Genomic DNA, 21,485 nt, shown 5'->3' on the forward strand with positions numbered 1-21,485 from the left:
AGGCCCTGGGTTGGATCTAGTCTTCTACCTCGAGAAGCTACGCTGGGCGTGTGAAGTACTTCACTTACATCCTGTTTATCCTCCCTTCACCCCCATGTAGCAAAGTCGACGGGGAAAACAGACTCTAACCCAACAAAGGGGCAACTAGCATCACACTAGCCAGTGCTAATTCCACCCTCTGTCTCACCCGCCACATCTTCTCTCTGGAATGGCTGGCCCTGCTTAGACGTGACCAGCATCGTCTCTTGCTTGAATGGCTCAAAGCACCTGGAGCCCAGACTCTCCCCTCCAAGGCTGGCCTTCTTCCATCCACTTCTCTGGGGAGCCCAGGAGGGGGAACTGTCCACAGAACAGATCTGATGCATTACCCTCCTCCTTAAAGGCCTTCCTTAGTTCCCCACTGACCAAACGCTTCACTGGGACCTTTGGACTCTGTCCCCAGGCTGCCTTTCAAGACCCTTCCTTAGTCAGTCCCCACATGTACCCCTGGACTCCAGGACGCTGCACTGCAGCTACCTGAAGCTTTCTCAGCACGTCCTCCTGCTTCCTGCCTCTCTCCCTTTGCACAAACTGCTCTCTCTTCCTGGAATGCCCTTCTGGGAGCTTCTGGAACACAGAGATCATGTCTTTGTCATCTGTGGATGACATCTAGAAAACATACTTGACTGAGGACAGTGATAAAAGAATTGGGATGACATATAACAACCTCCATTTATTAACTTTCCAGGCTTCAGACACCAGGCCACGTTTCTTTACCTGCATTATACCACTTAATCCTCTCTATCACCCTTGAGGAGGTTCTATATTATCCCCATCTTATAGATTTTTTTTTAAATTGAGGCTCAGAGAGCTAAAGTAACTTGCCAAAGGTCACACGGCTCATATAGGGATTTGAGCCAAGGTCCTTCCGACTCAAAAGCTGTTTTGTTAATCACCACGGGGTCAATCTGATATACTGATGACCACAGAACAGAACTTAAGCTACCTCGTCACTCCATGTAACAAGAAGTGGGGTTTTCTATGTTTAGTTCTGTAAGAGCTTATAGTGTGCAAGGCACTGAACACAGACCGCTATTTACCTTCCAAAATACCTGTTCTTCCCTTCTTCTGTTTTATTTAGGGTGACAATGTATCCTATTAAAAAACAAAAACACATTTCTCAGCATCCCTAACAGAATAAGTACAGGCCACTGAAATGTAGGAGAAACTATTTTGAGTGACTTGCAGGTAACCTCCTTAAAAGCAGTTGGCACACACTCTTTTTACCCTTCCCCTGCTTCACCCTTCCTGCTGCTGAGAATGTAGATGTAATGGCTAGTGCTCTAGCAGCCATCTTAGACCATAAAGGACCTTAGAAACTTAAGCCAGAAACACAGCAGAGCAACAGCAGAGAAGTAATTGACAAATACTCATTTGTTCATCTGACAAATTTCTGAGCTCTATTATGTGCCAGGCATTGCACAGGCCCCCAAGATAGATCCATCTGTGAACAGATGGGACAAAGCTCCCTGCCCCCACAAGGCCTACGGCATAAGAGAAAAATGCAGTAACACCTGACTGTAATAAGTAACGTATCAGAAGATGATAAATCCTACAAAAAAAGAAAAAGAAAAAAGAACGGGGGAAGGGGAGAGATTGCACTATGGGATTTGACAGACCAATGACTGAATGAGGAGGAAAACAAGAATATTTCATAAGACACAGTTAACTCCACTCCTAGTGAAACCACCTTGGGAAACGAAACAGCCTCACAAGATGGAGAAGAGCTGCAGGGACCATCTGTGGGTTTAGTTCAGCCCTAACAACTCCTTATTGCACGTTACCAGAAACGAGAGAAACGAACTCAAAGGAAAACCTGTTCCACACTAGCTGATCGTTTCTAAATTGCCTTTTCGGTGCGGCTCACGTGGGGGTTTAGTAATTCAGCAGGTGGTGTTCCAGGACCCCCGCCCTCCGCTCCAACCATGCAGCTCAGCTCTCAGCAAGGTTACATTTGGATCTCCCAAGAAAGACTGCATTTGAAGAAACAGTTCTGCTTAAAATAAAACATCCTGTGATGGCTGTTTGGCACGAGCCGCGTGTTGGTAGGTGAGCATCTCACGTGTCTGGGTCTGTGCCTTGTCTGCGTTTGGCACCCGGGACGAACTCGGTGAACTTTTGTTTGCTCGCGGAACAAATAAACTTTGCAAACTTCCAGAGCCACTAGACTTGACAGTTGTCTCTCTTTAAAGTGCATTACTGCTGCTGCCAAGAATATCTCCCCTCCGCTGAGCTTCCTGCTGCTCCCCTCCCCGGCTCCAAAATAACAAGAAGTTGCTTAGCAGTGATGTCATTGCCACTGTCACCGCCTGCAGGGCATTCACATGCTGGCTATATTTAAGACCCAGACTTCATGTTCAGTGACATGGAAATTGCCACCTTGTGAATCGTACCGGAAAGGCAAGGTTTGAAAAATTATTTTCTACGGAGAACCAGCTTACCAACTCTGCCTCTTCCAAGGCAAAGGGGAAGAAGCCAGGGCGTTAAACTGAGCAAAGGGCCCCAGCCCCCGGGATCAGGGAGGTCCAGCTGTTTAACTTCAACCATTTCTCTCAAGTAACACGAACACCGACGTTTGCTCGGTAGCATCATCTCTCCCCCTGTCGGTCTCCTTTCCTGGGCTCTTCTGTTATCCCTCAAAGCCATTCTGTTATTTGTGTTTACTCCTCTAGACTTTTCTACCTACCTCTTGTTAGAAAAGACAGCAAATGGAGCGTTGATGAATGGTAAACACGTTTCCCTCCCCAGCAGACAATTATCATAACCTTTTAATGAGAGTTCTATCACACTGATTGGTTTGGGTAATTTTTTATCTCCTCCTGCTTCTGTGCTTTGATGGGGAAAAGTGATGGGCTAAAGAAACATTTCAGACACAACCATCTCCCTTTTCCCTTAACAGCTGCCTGTTTTTCGCATCTTGATGAACCACCCAATTCCGTGTCTGGTGCACATTTTGTGGGGAACATCTGGCGCCGACTACTAACGGCTCTGCTGCTGAACCATTCCACGGTGGCATGTGCTTCAAAATGCAGATGTGCATGCAAAGATACCTTGCTGCTTACTCCCTAAAAATTTTAGTTCGTCAACAAAACCTGAGTCTTTGATTGGATTCGAGAAGCATTAGAGAAAATAAACAAGCACGTGGCTTTCTCCCTTGTGCGTGATTGCTTTAAGAGATGGTGCAGTGCTCCTGTTCCTCTGTCTGTTCCTGCGCATCATTTTCATCTGGAAAAAGTATCTAGGAAACTGACACAGGTCGCAAACTTCTGAAAGGGTCATGAAGGAATGTATACGGCTCTCCAGCGTTCATGGTTCTAAGTTCAGACATGAATGCATTTGGCATTTCCATTCTCTGGCCTGTGAGGGATTCCCGCGTCTCTGCTCCCAAAAGAAAAATCAGCTGGGAAATCACTCATGCCAAGGATACCTGCATCTTCCACAGCCACAAAAGCAGAAGCCAAGTGGTGATAAATGATAATGGAACCAGCTAAAGCTCTAGTGGGTGGGTCCTCCTGCCTCACCCTGGAGCCAGAACCACATAACTTGTGCATTAAAGCCTTCGTATCCTTTGCCCCATGACCTCAGTCCTGGAATACAGGCTGAGGAAAGAAACTGACAGAGGCAGAACGAGCTACAGACAAGGGGATATCATCTGAGCCTTTATCTACAATCTCAGAAAACTAGAAGCAGCCTAAACACTGACCCACATGAAAACTGCGAAGTAAACTGTGGTGCGCTACACAGCCACTAAAAATGCCAAGGAAGCAGGCCCTCCATAGACTGATGGGGGAGGGGGGGATCAAGTCACCTCTTCTTGGAAAGGATTTTGGCAATATGAATCAAGAGTCTTTACAGGGCTTCCCTGGTGGCGCAGTGGTTGAGAATCTGCCTGCTAATGCAGGGGACACGGTTTCGAGCCCTGGTCTGGGAAGATCCCACATGCCGCGGAGCAACTGGGCCCGTGAGCCACAGCTGCTGAGCCTGCGCATCTGGAGCCTGTGCTCCGCAACAAGAGAGGCCGCGATAGTGCAGAGGCCCGTGCACCACAATGAAGAGTGGCCCCGCTTGCAGCAACTAGAGAAAGCCCTTGCACAGAAACGAAGACCCAACACAGCCAAAAATAAAAATATAAAAATAAATAAATAAATAAAGATTACTATTAAAAAAAAAAGTCTTTACAGATACTCATACTTTCTAAAATGAGAATTCCACTTCTAGAAACCCAGCTCAAGATTTTTTTTTTAAATAAAAGAAGGAGTGGACAAAAAAATATGCTCATGGAAATACTAATTCTAAAAAGAGGGGAAGGGGGGAAATGGTTAGAAAAGGAAATGGTGTGAGAAACAAGGACATAACCCAACATGTAATTCTACATGGCCATCAAAAGTAATATCCACATAAGCGAATAGCATGAGATTATTTTACTTATATTTACTTATATTCTACTGGTTTTCAAAGCAGACCATCAACTTATGGATTCAGAATGATCTGAATTATGTAAAATGAATGTACACATAAAATAAACTGGAATAAAACACATTAACAGTAATTGTGTCCAAGTAATTTTCTTCTTTAAACTTTTCTGTTCTTCCCAGACTTAAGGATTGTAATTTGTGCATTTCTTTTATATTCTAAGGGTAAAAATCTCTACTTAAACATAGTTTGAAGTCTACAGGGAAACACAAGAAAATATTATAAACAAAATAAAAATTGCCTGTATAAACCCTCCTACACTGTTGGTGGGGATGTAAACTGGTGTAGCCACTATGGAAAACAGCATGGAGCTTCCTTAAAAAACTAAAAATAGAGATACCATATGATCCAGTAATCCCACTCCTGGGCATATATCTGAAGAAAACTCTAATTTAAAAAGATACATGCACCCTAATGTTCACTGCAGCACTATTTACAATAGCCAAGACATGGAAGCAACCTAAGTGTCCATCGACAGATGAATGGATAATGTGGTATATATACACAATAGAATATTACTTAGTCATAAGAAAAGAACGAAATAATGCCATTTGCAGCAACAGTGGATAGACCTAGAGATTATCATACTAAGTGAAGTGAGTCAGACAGAGAAAGACAAATATCATATGATATCACTTTTATGTGGAATCTGAAATATGACAGAGGGACTTCCCTGGCAGTCCAGTGGTTAAGACTCCACGCTTCCACTGCAGGGGGGCACAGGTTCAATCCCTGGTCAGAGAACTAAGATCCCGCATGCTGCATGATGTGCCCCAAAATAAATTAATTAATTTAATTAAATAAGGCATGAATGAACTTATTTATGAAACAGAAACAGACTCACAGACATAGAAAAAGAAAACAAACTTACGGTTACTAAAGGGGAAAGTGGGGGGGGGATAAATTAGGAGCTTGGGATTAACAGATACACACCACTACATATAAAATAGATAAATAACAAGGTCCTACTATATTCAATATCTTGTTATAAGGTATAATGGAAAAGAATCTGAAAAAGAATATATATATGCGTGTGTGTGTGTGTGTATATATATATATACATAAAATTTATCACTTTGCTGTACACCAGAAACTAACACAACACTGTAAATCAACTCTGCTTCAATAAAAAAAAAATTGATTGGACACACTAATGGTGGTATAACTATGTAAAAATTGTACTTAAATGAACTAAGAAATAACTGTCATGCTAGGGTCGTGAGATTTGGGACTCTCTTTTCCATTTCAAGTTGTTATGTTACTTTTACAACTTAAAAGTAATTTTTTAAAGTTATCTTTTCCAACATTTTAAAAACAATTAATGTATTTATTTTTGGCTGCGTTGGGTCTCTGTTGCCGTGTGCAGGCTTCTCATTGCCATGGCTTCTCGTTTCCGACCACGGGCTCTAGGCACGCGGGCTTCAGTAGATGTGGCTCTCGGGCTCTAGAGCGCAAGCTCAGTAGTTGTGGCGCCCGGGCTTAGTTGCTCCGCAGCAGGTGGGATCTTCCCGGACCAGGGAACAAACCCATGTCCCCTGCATTGGCAGGCGGATTCTTAACCACTGCACCACCAGGGAAGTCCCAAAAGTAATTTTTCTAAGCACAAAAACAAGAGCTTTCTCAAGAAATCTCACACTGGCCAGTCATGACTGAATTCCATCCCAGAATCCCCCTTGTGGGCATCTTACCAAAAAGCATTCAACCTGACGGTGGGCAAGCAAGGCAAGCTGCAGAATGATGGGTTCGTGTTAAAAGCCCACATGCAGATCCTCCAAAACCCACAAAAAGCAAGCCTGCATGTTGTTTATAGTTCAGTTAAAAATAAAATCAAAAGCAAAAATGACAAATGTTAATAGTGCTAATTCTTACAGTGGACCATAGCATGCTTTGCCTTCTTCAAACAAGCCAACAAACAAAAACTAACCAAACTTGGTTCTGAGATTTTAAAACAATCGCAAGTGCCTTCACATCGTTCTAAGAGCCCAGGGGTTTTGAACCACTGAAATTCCCCTTTCAGATCGTCACCAGCATCTGTGTGAGCCCTGGACACTCATAGTGGCGTGTGGCCTCGGGCAGCATCAGCACCACCCGGGAGCTTGTTACATATACTTGCTCTCGGGCCCTGCCCAGGCCTGCGGAATCGGAGTCCGAGGTCCACCATGACCCACAGGTGCCTGGTGGACACGTTACGGTTTGAGACGCGCTGCTCTGAGCCACGGGCTGTCAACTTTGGCTGCACCTGAGCAGTCTGGGTCTTGCCTCCAGAGATTCTGATGTAATCGGTCTGGACAGCGGCCTGGTCGTAGCAGTTTTAAAAGCTCCCCTGGGGGCTCCCCTGGTGGCGCAGTGGTTGAGAGTCCGCCTGCCGATGCAGGGGATACGGGTTCATGCCCCGGTCTGGGAGGATCCCATATGCCGTGGAGCAGCTGAGCCCGTGAGCCATGGCTGCTGAGCCTGCGCGTCCGGAGCCTGTGCTCCGTAACGGGAGAGGCCACAACAGTGAGAGGCCCGCGTACCGCAAAAAAAAAAAAAAAAAAAAAAGCTCCCCTGGGACTTCCCTGGTGGCTCAGTGATTAAGAATCTGCCCGCCAATGCAGGAGACACGGGTTTGAGCCCTGGTCTGGGAGGATCCCACATGCCGCGAAGCAACTAAGCCCGTGCACCACAACTACTGAGCCTGCACTCTAGAGCCCACAAGCCACAACTACTGAGCCCACGTGCCACAACTACTGAATCCCACGTGCCTAGAGCCCGTGCTCTGCAACAAGAGTAGCCACCGCAATGAGAAGCCCGCGTACCGCAACAAAGAGTAGCCCCCACTCACCACAACTAGAGAAAGCCCGTGCGCAGCAACGAAGACCCAAACGCAGCCAAAAATAAATAAGAAAAAAAAAATTTTTTAAAAGCTCCCCTGGTGACTGCAATGTATCTACCGCCAAGTCTAAATAAGGCATTTAGCTCCTCAGCCCAGAGAATCCTTTATTAGATAGTTAGTTAATCCGAGCAACAGCGGGCTAGATTAACTCCCAAAAGCGGCTCTTTGCAGCCTTGAATGGAGGAATAATTTACTTGCGCAAAACCGGTAGTAACAGTCACAGCTGGCTTTTACTAAGAACTTATGCAGGGTGCTCGCTGTGCATAGCTCTTCTCGTGCATTATCTTTTGCGTATTGATAGTATCTAGAAGGGAGAGACTACTATGTCGCAGTTTTCTAGATGAGAAGCGTCAGGGGTGAAATGACCAGCTGAGATCACACATCAGGAAGTGGAAGGAGCCCTCGCAGGGCCCTCAGAGCGAGCGCCTCCCTTTTTCTGCACCCCACAGGCCTCACCCACCTTACTTTAGTCCCGGCCTTCAGAAGCTGGACTCCAGTCCAGGCTTGCCCCGGACTTCCTTCCAAGAATGGCCACCTCAACTGGAGCACAGGGAACTACTGGCCAAAAGGTTGAAGTCTGTGTTTATACAGTCCTCCCCTAATTTGCAGCACCTAGAGGTAGACAGCTGTCTCTGGTTTCTCTGACGGATCCAGCTTCACACAGAACAGGTGTTTGATGAGTGAATCAACCCATGAACAAATGAGTATTAACTAACCAACCACCTTTCCCCGGATCCCGGCAGCACTAAACTTCGGGAAACCAGCTCCTCCCCCCGTGCCATGTTGTCTCCTGCCCTGACAGGCGCGTCGTGTCCTCACCCCTGTCCCCACACGCCAGTCCCACCCCACGCACTCCACTCTCCTTGGCTGCTCTGGTGTGAGTCACCAAGGACCTGTCAGCTGCTGACGAGGATGTGCGGGAGAAAGACAAGAGCACAACTCCCTCAGCTAGTGAGACTCCGCCGAGCGAGAGCGCCAGCAACCCTGGGGAAGGCCGCTTCGGACCCAAGGAAGAGTGAGGGACGGGAGGGGCGGGGTGGGCCGGGACACCAGGAGCTCAACGGATAATTCCGTGTGGTCGGAGTTCGGTCCCTGGACAAGGATTCTAAAAGAGGGGCCACGTGAACATGGACCACAGGGCTCTTGAACACAAAATTCTGAAGGTACGTTTACAAACTTGAAGATGAGAACACTGCAGAAAGGGCTAAAGCGGTGATTCTGACTGGGAGTGGACACGGTTGTAAAGCTCCCCGGGTGACTGTAAGACATAGCAAAGCCTAAGCAAGGCCAAAGTGTCGAGATGCTTTCAGTCATCACAATGATAATGTGCTACCGGCACTGGGAGAACTAAGGCTACCAACTGTCCTGAAAGACAAGACAGTTGCTCACAACCCAGAGCAAACTACACCCTGCCATGCTTTCAATGGTCCTGACGGCCCATGACGTGGGTGAAAAGCTTGTCTGTCATCTGAGCCTGTCCTTGAATTCACTAACTACACACTGAATAAACCAGTTTTACCCTGGGGTCCACCCATGCTCTGCTCTTTCACTTTCTGTACTTCTTCTAAAGAGTGACTTCTGACCTTACCGCCTTTAAATCCAAACTTATGCGTTTTAAGTAGGTATGAGCACTTAACTGCATCATGATTTTCTAGCAAAGCTCATGCCCAGCCAATATATATTGTAATCTACTTTGTATTAATATTATAAATTACTTTCCTATTATTTCTCCTTCATATTAGAGTTAGGGTGTTATACTGACTTCTAAAATTATTTGTGCAGCTAGGGTATGCTAGCTATGAATTTCATTTCAGGATAGTTAAAGGGGTTGGGGTTTTTTTTAAGGGATACTGGGCTAAAATTGAGAACTATATGTCTAATGATGCCAAAGTGGTTGGACTAGGCACTTGCTAACGAGGCCAAATTATATCAGACGTAAACATCCCACCCAGGAAAGACACGCAGAGACACCGGGATGACCTGAAGCCTAGATTTCACCGTCACTCACGGGAGGGCTGGCTCCAGAACGACAATACCTCTACTTCAGGAAGCCTACCGTCTCCACATGTGACGAGGAGCTGAGCCCACCACAGGGGTCGCCCACGCTCTGCCTCCCCGCCACTCACCCCCACCTGATGGGACATGCTCCCCGACTGTCCTGTAGAGGAAACGTCGCTGTCGCTTGTCCTTGCTCTGCGTGGCTAGGTGAGGAAAAGCGAGCCGCCTCCTGGCTGCAGTGGGCACGTGACCCAGGCCCGGCAGCAAAAGTAACACATCCCGCTGGGGAACTGAGAGTGAAGCCCGGGACTTTCTCCCCAGCTTTCGGGAAGATGTGCTCTCCTTCCACTGGGTGCCAAGCCAACGGGATTTATGCCTAGTGCTGCCAGGGGCCCTCTTGTCACCACAAGAGAATAGCAGGCCTGAGAATGAAGCTGTGAGCGAAGGAAAGAAAGGGGAGACACAGAAGGAAGCAGGTCCTGTAGGCACCCCCCACCCCAAGCCCCTGGGTCCAGCTGGGCAGAGAGCTAGCTCTTCTCCGAAATTTTCAGTTATACAAGCCAATCAACAGCACCAGTTTTCAGTGGGTTTCCATCACTTCATACTGAGAGATCTCACACTACCTACCTATCTTAATCAATAAGACTTAAGTAGATGGCTGAGGGGTTTCCAGAAAGCCACAAGTCACCAAGCTTGACCAGAACATCACCGTGGGGCAAATGACAACCAGCGACAGATCTGAAGCTAAGTTCAGTGTGACGGTTCTGTGCTGAGGGACAGCACTAACAGGAGGAGAGCTGTCAGGTGACCAAAGAGCTGACCTTCCTCAGTGAGACTCGGACCAAGTGCACCATCACTGGCCCCATGGTCCCTGCACTCCCTCATTTAACCACTATTACAGAGCACCTACTGTGTGCCAGGTGTGAGGCCAGGGACACGGAAGACAAACAAGGTAAAGCACGGAGGCTGCGGTCCTTGACCCCGTGGAGCCTACAGCCTAAAAGCAAACACAACACAGACACACAACTGACAATGATACAACTACAGCGGGACACTGGTTCTCATGGAAGGACAGCCACAGAGGGATGTGACCTAGCCAGTGGTGGGGCAGGAGATGGTGGGCAAAGCCTTCCGTGTCAGTGAGTGTTCCTGATGAAGCAAGAAACAGAAAACCCGAATCAAAATGGCTTAACTAGCAAAGGGGATTTACAGGCTCCAAGATGCTCGTTGCACAGGAAAATGGGTCAAGTGAAGGACCCACGAGATTCTGACCAAGCCTCAGCATCCCTCGCCAGGCCTGGCCAAGGCAGCAGCTAGGAAGAAGCAATCAGGAAACGCCCACTGAGCACTTATGATAATTTTCGAGCTACGCTGAGTGCTGTAGGAGCATGAGCTCGTGTTATCTCCCGCACGATCCTACGAGATAACAGACAGGATTCATCTGCCCCCGCCTGCCCTCGGGACCTGGCAAGGCTGTCAGTCATGGCCTCTGCTCACTCCTGGCCATGACACGCCCAAGGAAGAGTCTTCCTGAAATGTTACATATGGACATTGGAGAAAGAGTCTCTTCTCTCTGGATCCTGCAGGGGGCTTGGGGTCACACAGGTCATCTTTGCTGCTGAGTGCAGAGGCACTGAGACTGACATTAACACAGAGCCAAGAGCAGGGGGTGAAGAACACTGACCTCACTGACCTCACGGGAGCACCCAGGTCCAGGGACCAGTTCCAGCAACACAACATTCCCCTGCGGACCCAAGCTAATTTAGTTTGGGTTTCTGCCGCCAGAAGCATGAATAATAGTTAAGATTTTTTTTTTTTTTTTTTGGTATGCAGGCCTCTCACTGTTGTGGCCTCTCCCGTTGCGGAGCACAGGTTCCAGACGCGCAGGCTCAGCGGCCATGGCTGACGGGCCCAGCCGCTCCACGGCATGTGGGATCTTCCCGGACCGGGGCACGAACCCATGTCCCCTGCATCGGCAGGCGGACTCTCAACCACTGCGTCACCAGGGAAGCCCAATAGTTAAGATTATTATGCCCCGGTTGTAACCGGAGATTTGAGAAACTACTGAGTGGCAGAGCCAGGAGTCTGTGCTGCTCCCCCTGATGAGGATGAGACACGGCCCTTCCACACCAGCAGTGACCAAGACACATGCACAGCATCCTGCTTAACATCTCTGTACACGAGGTGTGGACAGGGCCCCACACCCACTACCCCCTTCAAACTTTTAAAGAGGAAGAACCAGAGTCTCAGAAGGGGGAGGGAATGACCCCAGTCACACATCTAGTAGAACGCCTCAGGAGGAGAAAAGCCGTGACAAAAGGGCGCTCTGAAGGCTGGTTCCGACATGAGACACAGGCAGGAGAGGCTCTGTGGGATGATCCAGGGGGTTCTCAAGACACCTTCCTCACCCCCTCGGTCATCACAAGGAGGTCGCGTCACGGCTCCGGCAAGTTGGTAACTGAGGGAGTGATTTTACTCATACACAGAGAGAACAACTCGCTCTGACCCCCTAATAACCACAAAAGGCAGCCTGGTTAGTCGGAACTCGGGACTGCAACAGAGAGAAGACCAGTCACAACCTGGCTCAAGTAACAAAAGGAATTCATTGGCTCACATAACTGACAAGTCCAGAGGAAAAGCAGCTTCAGGGAGGACGGGATCCAGGAGCTCTAACAGTATCATTAGGCCTGTTGGTTCCTCCCTCCTTCCCTCCGCCACTGTGTTGTCACCATGTGGGGTCAGGATCTTCCCGCACAGCAGGAAGGACAGCTGCCAGCAGCCCCTGGCTTCCATCATATCCTCCCTTCTTGCTAGAATTGGCTCTTACCAGATCAGCTTGGCCACACGCCATCCTGTGACCCAACCATGGTGGCCAAGGGATGGAACAAGCTGACTGACCAGGCCGGCATCATCTGCCCTGCTCTGGAGCTCAGGTGGGGCAGTGGTGGGGTCATTCCTGCCAAACCACAGGGACAGAATGGGGAGAAGGATAAGCCGGCCAAGGAAGACTGGGGTAGTGTTTGTCCCAGGGTGGGTGTGATAGGCAGCCTCCAAGGTGGCCCCCAATGACCCCTGCTTATTGGTATTCCATCCATGTGTAGACCCCTCCCACGTTGAACCAGGGTTGAGCTGTGTGACAACAGAATATAGCAGATGTGATCATTTGTCATTTCTGAGACTGGATACAAAAGCCACTGTGGTGGCTTCCATGTTGGGTGTGTTCCCTTGCTCTTGGGTTACTCACTCCAGAAAGCCAGCCGCTAGGCTGTGAGCAGCCCTGTAGAGCGGCCCACATGGCAGGGAACTGAGGCCTCCTGCCAACAGCCATGGGAGGGAGCTGGAAAGTGGTCCCTCCAGCCCCAGTCAAGCCTTCAGATGACCTCAGCTCTGGCCAACAGCTTGACTGCAACCTTATGAGAAACTCTGCACCATTCACACATTCTTCACTCACAGAAACTGTAGAGGATCCTCAACGTTCACTGTTTTAAGCTGTCAAGTTTGGAGATAATTTGTTACACAGCCAGGGGTAAATAATACTAAGAGCAGAAGCAGAAAATGTCCCTGCAATAAGCCCACAACCCTGTCCACTTGCTTCCCTCAAAGGTACTTCTGCTCAGGTAAACGTGTGTTTTCTTTCTGCTAACATCTGTCTCATAGCTTGAGCTTTCTTTTTTTTTTTTAATTGAAGTATATATAGTTGATTTACAATGTTGTGTTAGTTTCTGCTAAACAGCAAAGTGATTCAGTTATACACATATATATATTCTTTTTCATATTCTTTTCCATTTCATAGCCTGTTTATCACAGGATATTGGATATAGTGCTTATACCATAGGACCCTGTTGTTTAGCTTGAGTATTCTTAATTCCACAGGAAATAAGGCAATCAATTATTCAGGGAATGAGACATACCGACCCTGAACAGCAACTGATTACAATGCCTCCGCCCAGCAAGGAGCAGCTGCTTGGTGCCACAAAGGCACTGGGCTGGCTATATGACCTTGCTCTTTGTTGAGCCATGACGGCACGAAAGGAAAGCCATTAATTTTGAGCAAAATGAATGTGTACTAAAATGCTAGGTTTGCTCAGGGATGTTCCCATTTTTACAATTCTACACTCAGAGCCAGTAAGCCCCACATACACCCAAACACGCTTCTTAGCATTAGCATACTCACGGCAGAAATAATTTCACTTTCTTGAGTTGGAAATAACCTAATTCTTAATTCTTTCTTCACCACTGCCGTTAAAATACAACTATTGATTAGGCAAGGTTTCTTAGTAATATAATTATTATACTAGAGAAAAATGATAATGATAGTTAACATTTTTGAGCATTTATGAAGCACATTCATGGAGCCGACATATGGTCTGTCATTTTATCATGTAACCACTCTATGAGGTGGAGACTTCTCTTATCCTCATTTCATAGCCAAGGAAAAAGAGACAGAGAAGTTAAGTAAGCTGCTTGAGGTCCCACAGCTACTAAGCAGCAGAGCCATGATTGGACCCGCAGGATCCAACGCCAGAATCCGTGCCACCAACCACTAGGCTAAACCACCTGCATTATGAAACCTGCCACTTGGCCACATGGGGACCTAGAACAGAGCAGCCCTGGTGCACTCATGTGGGCCTCACCTCCAGCCTGTGACCCTGCACATCCTGCCTGTGTCCCTTCGGTGACAGCACCCCCAGCCCCCAAGCCACAACTGACCAAGAGGGTCCATCACCTGACAACACTGACAGCTGCTCCTCCTGCAGCCAGAAGCCCGGAGGAAGTTCTGACAGTTGGCAGAGGTCAAGTCTGTCTGCAACACGTCAGCAGTTGAATTTTTCAAAACTTACACATCCCACTGCTCTGTTTGCTTTCTTCCTGTTTTCTCCTTCTGAAGTGTTTGCCCGCTTTATACATGTTCCTTCTACCTGCAAACTGCAAACTTTCAGGCACCTTAAAAGCTCAGCTACCCACTGCTTAAATGGGGAGGCTTCAGATTACAAACTTGCTCAGTTAAGAAGTTATTTTTTTCTATTCCATTCATGGGCTAAATAAAATTTACCCCAAAATTATCATATACTCAAAATACATTTACTGTAAAACACACTCCAATAGCACATCGCTGCCCAGCGCCTTATGGACTTTCACACACACACTCCTCCTCATTGGGCCCGCGCAGGGGGATAAGATCATCCTCTCCATTTCATAAACGAGGAAATGCATGCTTGTGGCAGTGAAGCAGTTCACCCAAAACGCACAATTTGCAAGCAGTGGAGCAGGGACTCACGGCTGAGCTGGCTCCTAACACAATAAAAATGACAGGCGACAGAAGTCTGTCTTTCTTTGATGATTCAGAACCCAAGTCTCCACAGACTTCAGTCTTTATGACAACATAAAACACAATTACACCACAGAACCCTAGCATGGCCAGGTAAGATGCAGGTCCGGTTGAGAAAATGCCAAGTCAGGCACCTGGGACCATATTTATCATAGTCATTTAATGGTCTGTGATGCTCTTAAGATGCCATTTTCAAATGTGAACAAAGGAGAGAAGTTCAAATTAAAATTAAACATGGGATCACGGCGCCAACTTTCAGTTACATGTATACAGCAATTACATTAGTGCCACTCACACCCGCTGACAGCACGAGGATGGTAAATGCTGCTTCTGTCGGTTTACTTAGCCCTGGGCTCCCCTGCACATCCACAAGTCAGGTTTATCTCCTGGTCTAATTTTAAAGTAGTTTTAAAGAATGACCTGATAAACTGCTTATTTTACCTAAAATGGGGAAAAAAACTGGAACTCAAGTGTCCAGCAATCAGAAATGATGATTTTAATATGGTGCGTTAACTCAATGAAATGCCACATCCAGGCATATAGAAAATGGTGACCATGAAGCTTCAGTGGTGGAGGGAGGTGGCCTAAGAAGTGACAGGCTGGAGATTTTAAGTACAGTACATAAAAATACGTTTGCATGTGAACAACTTCAGTAAAAACGCATGTTATTATGGGAGTTGGGAGCTTGGCGGGGGGCTGCTGCTTTACAGTTCTCATTATTAATAAGATATAAACAAAGTCACAGAAAAGGAAATATAATAAGATGGCTCAAATAAAAAGAGGTTCAACCGTACTCTGAATTAGGGGAATGCAAGTGAAAAATATTCTGCCAGTGCTGCTTTCCCCTGTGATTTAATCAAAGACCCCAAAGTCAGATCCGTCCCAGGGGGCAGGGCTGTGATGGGTGAGGGCTAGCCTCCCTGGAGGGCAGCTTGATGACCTCTATCCAACTCAGAAAGGCACTGTGCTTTGACCCAGCAATTCTACTTCCAGGAATTTCTCTGGCAAACAGAGTCATATTGGGACAAAATAACAAATGCGAAGGTTATTATTATTAGAAGAGGCAAACGGCTAGAAGCAACTGGGATGCCTGGCTGTTGGCGTGCCAGCCAAATGAATCCTGGTGCAGGCAGGCAATGAGGTATCGGGAGCTGTTAGAAAGATGGCAGCTCTGTGTACCCAGCGCAGAACAATCTCTAAGCTGTGGAGGGAGTGGGGTGTAGGATACGTGACCATTTGTATCAAGGCAGAAAGGAAGGAGGGAAGGGAAGGGAAAAGAAGAAAAAGTTCGTGCCTCCGAATGTACACATCTGCTCACGGAACGCACAGAGCATCCCTGGGACGGCAACACTGCCCACCTCCAGGGGCGAACCAGGTGGCTGGGGGTGGCGGAGTTTAACCATTTGTACCTTTTGGATATTGAACCATGTGCATACATACTATTCAGTATTTAATGTAGTAAGTTAAAATTTCAGATGCATAGATTTTATTTCCATTGGTCACTTTTTTTTTTTTAGTTAAAAAGTATTGATGAAAGGTGTGCTTGGGGTTTGAACAAAGCCTCCCCCCCAGTCCCTCTGCCCTCCCCTACCTTGCCAACGCCTGGATCTTTGTGACGTGCCGTTCCTCCTGCTCGGCCAACTTCCGTTTCAAGGTGTCGACCTCTTGGCGGAGCACGGCCGAGTGCTCCATCTCACCGTCAAGCAGGTTCCGCAGTGACCTGGGAAGAGGAGGCCCACCTGCTGTCAACCCGGAGTCCGTGGAGTCAAATCTTAGTTCATTCATCTTCCACAAGGCTCTGCATAAACTGCAGTTCAAGTCCATCTCATATAAACTGATCTGAGGAGACACCAAACTCTGCTCAAGAGCCTCTGAAGCATAATTAGGATGAGTCCCCGGGGAACCATCTGTGGCCTGGCTCTGTGGCCCTGAGAGCCTGTGGGCAGCTTAAATCAAGGGAAAACAATGAGCTGAGCCAATCCCAGGCAAGCCCCCTTCAAGACATCCCACGCAGAGATGCAGCACATTCAACCGAGACGTTCTGTCACAGCCACGCTGCGTAGGAGATTCAACAAAGGAAAGGATGCCAGGACAGGCCAAAAGAACAACCTAAACCACAACAGCAGAAGACAGGCTCCGGTTATCTGACAGACAACGGGAGTCTCATTTCTCCTTCTGCCACAAAGCACACCTTACCCCTGGCTCCATCGCCACCTCCAGGTTAAACAAGCATATAGAGTATCTCATGGAGCTATACAGTTTGACATTGCATAGAACGTGTTTTATATTATATGTGGAGTGTGTTAACCTCCAGAACACATTCACTTGCGTATCTGTCATCCTTGGTCTTAAACAGCAGAGAAGACAGAAGCTCTTCCAGAAATAATCACAAGTTACCACCTGGAAATGAGTCAAGCAGGGTTCTTCGGACCATCTACGTCACTGGACCTCAAATGGCTATTTCTATAGAACATTTACTAACTTTGGTGCAGCTACATCCTAAATCTAGAGGACACTTGCCACGTGACATCAGAACATAAGCAAAAGTGTCTGAACCAGCCCACCTGCTGCTCACTGAACCCCCACCCCACCCCAAGACGTGTGTTCCTGGAAAGTTTTGGGAAAATTCCCCTCTTGGGGCCTGGAAATCTCCCAACACAAACACAGTGTGATTTTTTTCTCTCGCTGGGAAGAAGAAATTACCAGACAGTGATGACTGTTCGTTACAAGGTAAGACAAAACCTATGGCTTTTTCCAAGATAATGGCCCCAGCTGGATCAAGGAAAAAGCATCCTACAATGTCTACAGCCTGTCACTGGAATTTATTGTCGTTGGAAAATAGCACTGTCTGAAGATTCCTTTCTTAAAAAACTCTTTTGTTTTCCAAATCATGCTTATTTGTTTTTATATGCTTCCATAAAGGATGAGGAAGAAGCTTGTCAAGCAGGGCCCAAATCGAGGCTTAAAAAGGAGAATCACGACTGCCTGTCACTAGGGACACACTTCCTGCTCTGAGTACAAGAATAAGAGTGTGACATGAGCATACACACTCACTCACTCTCACTCTCACACACACACACACACACACACACCCGTCCCCCGGACCCCAGGGAGGCAGCCTGTCGTACTCGCAGAGCCTCGGCAGGTAACTGCAGGCAAACCCCTCTACTGAGCACCCTGTAGCCAAGACAAGGTTCTGGCAGTGGAGGATCTCACGTCTGGGCAGCCAAGCAGTAGCAGCATGGCTAATACCTGGCTGGCATCTAGCCCTGGTTTCAACAGGGAATCAAAATTAATAAGACCCTTTGGCCTCTCGGTGCCTGCAACTAGGCTTTTGGGGGAGTCAAAAGACTCCAAATGCCATCTTGCCCTATGTGTCCCTGACCTGAGAAAATTTTAAGTATTCTAGTGCTGGGAACATGACGGGTAGACCCTGAATTAAAGGTTACCCACTACTTAGCAGGGTCGCACGGTGATAGCTATGGGGATGGAGCTTCTTTCTGAGGTAGTGAAAATGTTCTAAAATTCTGGTGATGGTCACACATATCTGTGAATATACTAAAACCCATTGAATTGAGTACTTTAAATAAGTGAATGATATGTGAATTCTATCTCAAAGGCTGTTTTTTTAAAAAAGAATTAAAAAATAAAAAAGATGGCTTTACAAATTCTCAGTTTGTTCTAAGATAGTGCAAGGATCATACGCTTTTCATTTCTTGCTAACACTCAAGCCACGATATATATGCTAAAGTGGTACATCCCAGACCAAAAAAATGAGAAATCACTGGTCACAACTCTGCCAATAAAACAAAACTTCCTTCACGGTGATATTCTCTCTGCCCCAGATGTAGAATGTCCATCGTAGACTGCCCCTCAAGCACGGAGCTCTCGATACCTGTTCTCTTCTTCCAGCTCATCCTTCCTGGTCATCATGGCCACGATGGCCTGTCGCAGTTCACCTAAGGAAGAAAGCCAAGTCCAAGTTAACCGGCAGATCCCGCCTGCTACACCACATCGGTCTGGATTATGTGCTATTTAGGGCCACTTGTCTAGACAAGTTCCCTTTTCCCTTTCAAAAATAATTCCTATACAGTCTAAGAGATCCAGTGGGCTCAGTCAATCACTCTCATTAGCCGCACAAAACCCAAAGGCAGAGCAGGATGAGAATAACTGTGGAGGCGTTTCCTTAGTGAATATAATCAGCCGCTACAGAAGAAACAGGCTGGTAATTTCTAAGCACTTTTCCAAGTCTCTACTACCGGACAGCAACTGTTTTGAACAAGAGTATGTTCCCAGTTACAGCCGTTTATCAACCGCAGATTAGACAGCAGATCACATGACAACTGACTCCATACCAACACAGAAATACTCAAGTTCACTAACAGATTTGGTTTTCCTGCACTGACTCCCATAGACTCTGAAGGGGGGTGGGGCCTCTCCAATGCACAGTCCATAACTACCTATAGGAGTGACTCTCCTGACATCGTCAACGTTGGAAAGCATTCACTGATAGAAAATCCCCCCTTTAAAATCAGTAAGCGCCCAAGTTTCCCATCTACATCAAAAACTTGTCACTGTCCACCCACGGTGGACTGTTTACCATAACACTCAGATCTCAAGACCAGGAACTTGTGAATTTCTCCTGGAGAGCCAGTTTTGTTTTATTTTTTTCCCTAAGGAACCCTGTGCACTTTATGTCCCTCTTGGGACTGGCTGTGAGGAAGCTCACAGCCAAAGTTACCAGTCCAGTGAGTGCACGTGGCCCTGTGGCCACCACGACGTGTCTCAACCCTCCCTCTGATCGCCAACCTGTATTTCCACCTGGTGCCAATTTACCTATAACCCATCTCTATTTTTTTCAATCTGTTTTAATATGCTGCTTCAAGTCCTCCTTTGGGAAGAAGTATGGTTTTTGGTTTTTTTTTTTTTTTAGCTAAAATTTGAATGCTTCTACTTGCCGAGCTCTGTTCAAAGCCCATACTGGCGCTATCTTGTTTAGTCCTTTACACACACCTAAGAAACACTACCCCACACTGTTGGGATACAAATACATTGGGAAGAAGGGGGAAATGGGGGAGGAAGAGGACACAGATAAATAGGCAGGTCCCTTGGTCCCCTTATACTCAGGATGCCCGGGCACAAAGAGGCCCACCAAAGACCCTGAGGCAAGAAATAGGTCCCAGGACCCATGCTGCCCTCAGGCTGCTACAGAGGAGATAAAAGCCCACAGCCCAGGTCCCAGGGGAAGAAAGAGAAGGAGGGGAATCATGGGGGCTCCTCCTCAGCTTCTGGGTCAGACACCAGAAGCCACTCTGTTCAGAAGAGATGGGACAAAAAATAGACCCTCCCTGTCTTTTCTGACCCAGAGCAGCCACGTGGGCATCACAAGGACACGACTAGGAGGTCCAGGCCCTGGCTTCCCCATCGCACCTGTGACAGCATGAAACCTGCGGGTCACACAGTGAGAAACTGGGCCTCCAAAGGTGCTGATGAGGAGGCGTGTCTGAGGTGTCCCTCTCCTGGTGTCACCAAGGAAGATTCAAAATTCACTGGGTCGATGCGAACTTACTGAGCACCTACAAAGTCCAAGCCCTGCTCTCAGCACTGTGGGCAGAGGGTGAACAGAGGAGACCAAAGTCTCTACCTGCAGCAGGCAGGCCTCCTCCCCAGAAGGGGGACAAACAAAGCAGCATGGAGCAGTCGTGGCGACAAGACATGCAAGGAGGAAAGCCCGGTGCGGTACACAGACGGGTGGTGGGAGGGTGCCACTTCCTGGGGTGCTCCGGGAAGGCCTCTCTGGGGGACAACATGACAGCAGAGGCCCGAGGAAGGGAGGGAGCCCGCGGGCTGCTCTGTGGAGGGAAACACTCCACAAGGCACGTGCAAAGGTGCAGGGACAGGCGTGAGCTTGGTCACATGAGGATGGCAGGGTGACCCGAGGAAGGCGGGGAGGCCCACGTGGCCCTGCCCTCAGGGAGCTTGGAAGCTCGAGGACTCATGATAATTCTAACGCCCATCAGCTAAGCGCTCCGGGTACACTGTCTCCTTGGTGCCGCAGGGCAACTCTATGGAAGCTATCTCTGAGTCCCTTTTACAGGCCTGCTAACAGGCTCAGGGAGAGGAAGTGTAAAGACACAACTGGAATCTGAGTCCAAATCTGTCCAATTCCAACCTCTGCACTCGACCCCAGGAAACAGCAATAATTACCACCACTCACATGCAGGGATGTAAGAGCTACTATTTCATCGACAGCGCACAGTGACATTAAGCCAGAAGAACGAAGCTGAGAGGTAATTAAATAAGCTGCACAACCACACACCTTTACGTGTCAGAGCTAGGAGGGAAACCGAGGCCTCCAACTGGCTGGGGAGAAGACCCTGGCCCGTGGGACGTGTGTGCTGTGTCCAGAACCGAGGCTGCTGAGTGGCACGGGTCCAGGTAACAAGGCTGCAACCAGGACCCCTGGGGGCTCAGTTTCTGGCACAGGTTGTAGGACCAGAGCCACACAGGATCCTCTGCACTTTTCGCAAGGTCTGAAAATTTGCAAAAGGGAAACAATGGGCAGAAAAAGCATTTCCAGACAAGATACTACTAAAGGTTAGAACGAGCAGAGAGAGGGCAAGGCTGGGAAGAACAGAGGGAAGGAGGGTTAGGCCCTGGCAGAGATTTTTGTTCTGTTTTGTTTTTTAATTTTTATTGGAGTATAGTTGATTTACAGCGTTGTGTTAGTTTCAGATGTAGAGCAAAGTGAATCAGTTATACATATACGTA

The 21,485-nt window shown here is 47.7% G+C and overlaps 1 protein-coding gene across 2 annotated transcripts in view; it reads right to left on the reverse strand.

The window, feature by feature from the left end:
* SNX29 (sorting nexin 29) overlaps window positions 1-21,485 on the reverse strand; it is a 555,171-nt gene that overhangs the window by 402,183 nt on the left and 131,503 nt on the right. For both annotated transcript variants that reach the window (XR_014017700.1, XM_081257848.1), the window contains exons 12-13: window positions 18,610-18,673; window positions 16,306-16,434 (exon numbers count right to left, since the gene is read on the reverse strand). Coding sequence is in view for 1 of the 2 variants with exons in the window: in XM_081257848.1 (XP_081113974.1) it covers window positions 16,306-16,434; window positions 18,610-18,673 (193 nt within the window). In the remaining variant the exon portion in view is untranslated. The remainder of the gene's footprint in view (window positions 1-16,305; window positions 16,435-18,609; window positions 18,674-21,485) is intronic.

This window comes from Mesoplodon bidens, assembly GCF_964165515.1.
Source record: "Mesoplodon bidens genome assembly, chromosome: 15".
In the NCBI taxonomy this organism is placed as follows: Eukaryota; Metazoa; Chordata; class Mammalia; order Artiodactyla; family Ziphiidae; genus Mesoplodon; species Mesoplodon bidens.